We start from the raw sequence: 7313 nt of genomic DNA, 5'->3' as shown, positions 1-7313 counted from the left end.
GTGGGAAATCCTACTTCCATTAAAGTCCTCATTCACAAATAGCCCTGTCAGGTGTATTGCAGGATAATTATAGACTGAAGATACTATTTTACACTCTGCATCCTTTTTGAAGATTTGTCTTCAAGAATGCACTTTCTGAAGGTAACTTAAGCATCTTTCTTTCTCCAGTAATGGAACTACTATATAGTAAAATAATATATTTTTTCTACTGAAAATGAGAAATTGAAGGAATTTAAATGAATTGTTCTGATTTTCATATAGATGCTAACGGAAAAAAATAAATAAATTCAAATCTTGTTATTAAATATATTTAGAAAATGTGGAAGCATCAGTACTACCAGCCCCAGAAATAGCAACATCAGAATGCAAGCATAAAGAGATTGCTGAGGAATAGTTATTGGCTATTTAATAATTGGCTATAAATTCAAGCAATTCCTGTTCATTTACTCATTTGTGGATGCTGCCTCTTTGTGGCAGAATGCCATGTAAAATGTACCTTTCACATTAAGAACCTAATCCTACATTTCTGTTGAATCCCATGCAAACTCCTGTTTATAAGTTTAGACCCAGAGAGAAAAAAAATACATATACACATGAAAGGCTGCACACTGTTTGCAGGAATTTCTCATTCAATTCTTACTGAGTAAGCCTTCCTTCCTCTTACTGAATGACAAAGCCAGTGAAGCTGAAAATTTCCTTACTTATACCCATTTAGCAACACTGGGCCTCTACCGAGTTTAAATGAAAGGAGAACCAGGACAGTGGTTTCAGCAATAGTTAGAAAGGAGGTAATTCAAAATTAGGGTTCCAGAACTGCACCTCAGGTAGCAGTACTCACATTTCTCACTAGTGTCAATGAGAAATCTGCAGGAAATGAAGAGCAGTACAGATAATAGATAAGTTATTTCTCTTGTGACAAAAGAACACTCTATCTGCACTTCAAACTGAAATAACACTCCACATACTAAACTGTCCAAGTTAAATAAAGTCATGTGGGGGGTTTTGCTTTTTTTTTTTTTTTTTTCTTTTGCTCTGTGTTGGTGCCATAGAGGAAGGAACACATGCCTACAAAACATCTTGAATTCCAAAGGACCAGCTATATAGCTTTGTTTCTGTAAAAAGTGACATACTGCACATGGATAGGAAAAACATAACAGAACAGAACCCTTTTGCAATAAGAGATGTACTAGTGATCAACTCTGCAAACAATACCAAACATGACAACCTTGTCAAGAAAGAGAAGATCCCATGTGAAATATACCCTTTTCCATATACTGAAGACCACTTTATCAACGAAACAAAATGTAAATACAGAACTATCCTACTCAATACGTTGGTGAGACAATTATTTATGTGTAGTTCTGACCCATGTTATATATGCTGGTAATGACCGTATATTGCGTTTTAAAGATAAAGAACACATTATATGATGCCTAAAAATGTTATGACTTTCTGATGAAGCATAATTGCTAGTAAAGAGAAACCAACAAATAAACAGATGATATTGGCAAGAAATTTTAAAATTCAGATACTCATCATTTCATATTCTCACATTTGAAATATTTATCAAGTGTTTATTCAGAAACTATTAAAAAATCACATGTGCTGGGATACATACGAGAGACATCAGTTGTCCCATCTTACAGTGATGCTGTGTTTATCAATATACTTGCCATTGCCTGCTGCCCAGAGGGGTAAAGATATTGTAAATAGATGTGTACAGTCCATCATTTGATCTTCTGAAATGCCAGTAAACATGAGGGTCTGTACTAAGCAATCAGAAACTGGCTACAACCACTGTCAAGTCATTGTGTTTTGGTTTAACTAATGAATGAAAGAGAGAAAGAAGAAAGAAAGAAAAGAAGAAAGAAAAGAAAGAAAAAGAAAGAAAAGAAAGAAAGAAGAAAGAAAGAAAGAAAGAAAGAAAGAAAGAAAGAAAGAAAGAAAGAAAGAAAGAAAGAAAGAAAGAAGAAAGAAAGAAGAAAGAAAGAAAGAAAGAAAGAAGAAGAAAGAAAGAAAGAAAGAAAGAAAGAAGAAAGAAGAAAGAAAGAAGAAAGAAAGAAAGAAAGAAAAAGGGGGAACAACAAAAAAGAGAAAGAATACTGATAAAACCAAAGCATTTTTTTTTCCTGCTAAGATGAATGCCTACTACATGGCCCTCACTAGCTTGCCCCGCTAGATGCCTGAGCAGGAGGTTGCTAAAAGGCATATTTTAGCATAAAGAAACATTATTTTTTCCTATTGTGAACAGATTATATGTCTTAGATTGTCTGTTAAGATTTGTCTTAATTGGGATTATGTATAATGATTTATAAGGTTATCATGATACTGTATTGGCTTTGAGAAAAAAAAAAAGGCAAAAAAAAAAAAAAAACAAAACAGCTCTCAATGTAGTGCAACACTTCAGAGCATCTGCAGACTTTGGAACCCATCCTGGAGAAAAAAAAAAAAAAAAAAAAAAAAAAAAAACTCCCAGTAGTTTTACTTGTAAGAATGATGAGTATATTAATGCTCTGCAGGGCTACACACATGATTAAAGTTGTTCATGTGCTTAAGTGCCTGCAGGATGAAGGTTTAAGCTGGGACTTCTTTCACAAGTAAAGATACTTAAGTGAGTAAGAATTTGAAGGATTCGGTCCTAAAATAGTGAAGGAAAGAGAAATGCTAATGTGCATCATAAAAATAGGTGCTACAATAAAATATTTTTTTTATATTTCATCAATAAGTTATTTTCACTACCCAGTTATGGATCATATATCTCTGCACTCTTTAATGATTTGTCCACATCTACAGCGATCCTTTTAACGATCATAATATATTATATATTTTTTTAATTCAAAAGTCCAGAAAGCATACAAACACATCCTTAAAAAAAGGAAACCTTGTATTAAAGTCGGGGTGTGCTAATCTCTCCATAAAAGCCATTTAAACTCACCCATGGCTAACATGGCTAAAGGGGGAAAATGTGCGCTGTACATAACCAGAAAGAAAATAAAATTAAACAATGTTGGTTTAAAAGAAAACAAAACAAAACAAAAAACAAAACAAAACAAAAACAAAAAAGACACAAGAAAAAAAAAAAACACTAACAAAACAAACAAACAAAAAAAACACAAGGACCATCACTTTTGTACTTGTAACCTGAATATGACCTGACAAGACCCTCCTGCCACCTTCCCCAAGCACACATAGACTCATGCACAATAACAGTGTTGTGCCAGTTTACATAATAGGTGGTTTTCTACTTACAGAGTAAAAAAAAAAAAATAAATAAAAAAATAAAATAAATAATAATAAAAAAATAAAGGCAGCCGAAAATGAAATAAAATAAACAGCACACTCTTTCAGAATCATTCCCAAAAGCTGAAAAATCCCGTGCCAAGGCACTTCACCCTACAATAAAATGAATTTAAGGGGAAAAAAGAGGGGGGTGAGGTGGGGCAGGGGGAGGTCAGCATTTATGTTTCTTTGTTTTGCATGTGGGTTATTAAATACAAAATACTCTAGAGAAGGAGCTGCTGTGGTTGGCGGGAAAGGGGTTTCTCTGCACTGTTTCTCAGAACTGGCTGAATGTGGTCTGTTTTTCCAGCACTTCGAGGTAGTCCGGCTCTGCGTTTAGTTTTGCTTTTAGCTCCAGGTACTCGTTCCTGTTGGGCTCTACATAGACAGTACTCGGGGGACTGTAGAGCAACCGTCTCCCGGAGCCTGCCGTCCCCCCGGCCCCGGGTGCAAGTACTGGTGGGCACGCCTAAGGTCATAGTTGGGGGGAATAGGTGTAGGCGGCGGGGAGCTTGGGGTAGTCGGGGAGGGTGGAGCCGGCTGTGCCCAGCGTGGAGGAGGAGGAGTGTTTGTCGGGCTCCAAAATGCCCCTGTAAAAGCGATCGGCGTCTTGCACCGGGGAGAGCAGCTCCTCTCGCGGCTCGATGGGTGCTCACGCTGTACGCGGGGCTGCGCCCGGGCACATCCTCCCCGCCGGGCGCCGGCGGCGGCGGGGGCGGCGGGGGAGGCTGGGGGTGCCCCCCCCCGCTTGCAGGGGGTGGCTGCTGTAGGTGACCTTGAGCTCGTGGAGGTCTTTATAATCCTCGCCCGCGTTGCCCTCCCGGGAGCGGTAGATGGGGTTTTTGCACATGTGGCCCAAGGGGTGCGGGATGTACTCGTAGACGTGCCCAGCGGGGGTCTTCACTTTGGGCAGCGCCGCGCCCCCCCCGCCGCCGCCGCCGCGGTGGGGAGGGTGCTGCTGGAGGTGCGGGTGGTGGTGGTGGTGGTGGGCGCCGCTGTAGACGCTGTACTGCATGTTGAAGGAGCTCACGTCGGAGTTGTTGGCGCTGGCGTGGTCACCCTGGCCCTTCTTGCGCCGCTTCATCACTAACACGAAGAGCCCCGCCGCCACGAAGACCGACATGATGAAGACCAGCAGCAGGCTGAGGATCAGCACCGAGAGCGGCACCGAGGAGCCGCCGCCGCCGACGCCCGCAGGCGTGGAGGCGCCCCACCGCCACCGTGCCATTGAGGCGCACGGTGGAGGAGGAGGGGGTGGTCCTGGCCGGGAGCTGGCCCGGGGACGGCGTGGGCGTGGAGACGACGATGTCCGAGTAGTCGGGGCACAGCAAGCTCCCGCCCGGACGGCTCGCATGTCGCTCTGGGCGAACTTCTTCGGGGACTCGCAGATCACCTGGTCCACCAGGACGCCGGTGTTGAGCTGCTCCAGCCACAGCTTCATGCCTACCACGTCGCAGGTACAGTCCCAGGGATTCTCGTGCAGGTCGATCTGCAGGAGGGATTTCAGCTGGTCCAGCACCCCCGCTCACTGGCAGGTAGGAGAAGTGGTTGCTCCGCAGGCTCAGCCTGTAGAGGGAGAGACCAGAAAAAATGTTCCCAGGCAAAGATCTCAGAAGATTGTTATTCAAAAACAAGAGCTGAAGGTTGGGGATGGGTTCAAAGGTGCCCGCCTCTATCTCCCGGATGACATTGTACTGCAAGAAAAGGTACTGTAGGCTTTGTAGCCCATAGAACAGCTCTGGGCTCAGCCGCTCAATCCGGTTCCCATTCAGGTACAGCCTTCGCAAATTAGTTAAATCCCCAAAAGCCCGGTCCTGAATGACCGAGATACGATTATTGCCCAGGTGCAGTAAATCCAGCCCGGGTGGCATCCACAAAATCTGCCCTGCGTACCAGAGCGATGTAGTTTTCTGTCAGATACATCTTCTTAGGATTATAAGGTTTGGGCTGTAGCTCAGAAATGCTCTCAATCTTCCTCTCCTGACAATTGACATTGAGGCCCAGGTCAGAAATCTGCAAGTTGCAAGTGCAGGCAGTGGGACACTCAAAGGCACCGGGGATTTGGTCTGGTAGGCAATGCTGGGTCCGTAGTTGCTGTATCCCAGGTCTTTGGAGGGCAGACGGGAGGTGGGGTCGCACCCTCGTCTTGTTGGGTTGGCGGGTCCCTTTGGGGGGCTTCAAGGGGGATTTGTAAACAGCTGAAGAAAGAAGTGGCCACGGAGTTGACTGAGGCTGGGGTAGTGTGGAAATACCCTGTGGTGCTCAATGGTGTCTGTGGCCTCATTTCGTAATCCGAGATGAGTCTCCTGGGGCAAAGCTCCTGCTTGGAAACTTCATCCAAATCTCGACCGTGTAAGCGAAAAGGGGTCTCACAAACCACATCTCCCACCAGTGCAGAGTACGAGATACTGTCTAGCCAATCCTTTAGAGCAATCAACTCACAAGAACAATTCCAGGGGTTTTCCTCCAGCTGCAGCTCCACCACTTTATCCATGTGCTGCAAAAGGCCCACATAGGGCAACAGCTTCAGCCGGTTACCCCTCAGATCCAAGTGAGTTAAGGGCACAAAACGGAAAAGGTTGTTGGGCAAACTGGAGAGGAGGTTATCATTGAGAATCAGCACCTGCAGCAAATGCAGTTTGCTGAAGGCATTAGGTTCAATGATGCTAATATAATTATAATCAACCTGTAGGTATTCCAAACTCTCTAGACCAATGAAAGTGTCGTCTCGTAGAAGTTCCAGCTTGTTATTGTTCAAGTGTAGCCTTCTTAAGCCTCTCAGACCATGAAAGGCCCCTGTTTCAATGTCTTGTATGTCATTGCTCCCTAGATGCAAAATCGAAGCCCCCGTGTAATTAACAAATTGGTTTGGGTACAGCCTGTTCAAAAGGTTCCCAGACAACAAGAGGTGGTAGACAGGGAACCTCGGTGGACTGATCTCAAAAAGGCTGATGATCCCTCTGTTTTCACAGCTCACTGTTAGGATGCTGTCCTTCTCCTCACAAGGACACGCATTATCACAGATTTCCCCATAATACTCGATGCTTTCTGCCCACGAAAGGACTAGTGATGTTAAAGCAAACGCGATCGTCTGCAGCATCCAGATATGCATTTTTTTGTTGAGGTCCTGTTCCAAAGTTACTGTGGAGCAGCAAGCGTACATTTTATTTCCTGTAAGGGTAAGGAGAGAAAAAAGAAAGCAACATAATAGCATAACCCCATAAAATTTACAGCGGACACAAAGTTTGTATATATCTTCAGTGGAGTGGAGAATGGACTGGTAATCAAACAAACAAAAAAATCCCCCTGTCACTTCTAATTCCCACACTTTTGAAAACTGAATGACATGCATTGATTAGAAGGTTGATGGGAAATTCCTAGTGAGTCAAATGCCTGCAGTGTTTAAAAAGGTGAGATCGCAGTAGGAATCATTCTAGTTCTATTCATATGTGGTACATTTCAATGTTTCATTGGATTTCTTTTTCACAACCAGCCCCATAAATATACATAAAATGGCTGTCAGTTCGGTTTCACGGTTCTAATTTAAGAGAAAAGAAGCACCATTTTACGAGGTTTCCCACCTCCCCTATTACCCAGCTCCCCCTTCCCTTCAGAACCTCCTCAGTGAACAGCGCATTAAGGTCTTTCCCTATTTTAACAGAGCCAAAGTGCTACCTTGATTTTTAACCAGTGGTGGAAAAGCCATGGTAGGAAGCCAGATAAAAATGCCCAGTGCTGAAAACAGCAGCTTAATTCAACAGAGAGGATACTGACAGTTTCTCCAAATCACCTATTTCTTAAAACTCTTTCATGTGATTATTTTTATCTATACATTTACAAAGCATGCATGCACACAGGCACACACCCATCTGCACATATGCACACACAGCCACACAGCCACAGCCACACACACACACACACCACAGAGGACTTTTGTGGCAGAATTATTCGGTAATGAAATTAAATACATTAGCCTCCTACTCAGTGCACTTAAAAGCTGTCAAGTGAGAGAAATTTTGTATCTTTACACAAGT

At 43.3% G+C, this 7313-nt stretch overlaps 1 protein-coding gene across 1 annotated transcript; it reads right to left on the bottom strand.

Annotated features, from left to right (window-relative positions):
• Nucleotides 1–3556: 3556 nt before the first annotated feature.
• Nucleotides 3557–6442, bottom strand: SLITRK5 (SLIT and NTRK like family member 5; the record flags this gene model as incomplete). Its single annotated transcript, XM_084286746.1, is given in 13 exon segments — nt 3557–3688; nt 3690–3722; nt 3724–3765; nt 3767–3925; nt 3927–4022; nt 4025–4498; nt 4500–4613; nt 4616–4801; nt 4803–5141; nt 5143–5327; nt 5330–5411; nt 5413–5484; nt 5486–6442. Coding segments are annotated over 13 exon segments (2871 nt in total).
• Between the last annotated feature and the right edge of the window lie 871 nt (nt 6443–7313).

Source organism: Netta rufina, assembly GCF_964035555.1.
Source record: "Netta rufina genome assembly, chromosome: 1".
NCBI classification, from domain to species: Eukaryota; Metazoa; Chordata; class Aves; order Anseriformes; family Anatidae; genus Netta; species Netta rufina.
This window is presented reverse-complemented; position numbering and strand designations above follow the sequence as displayed.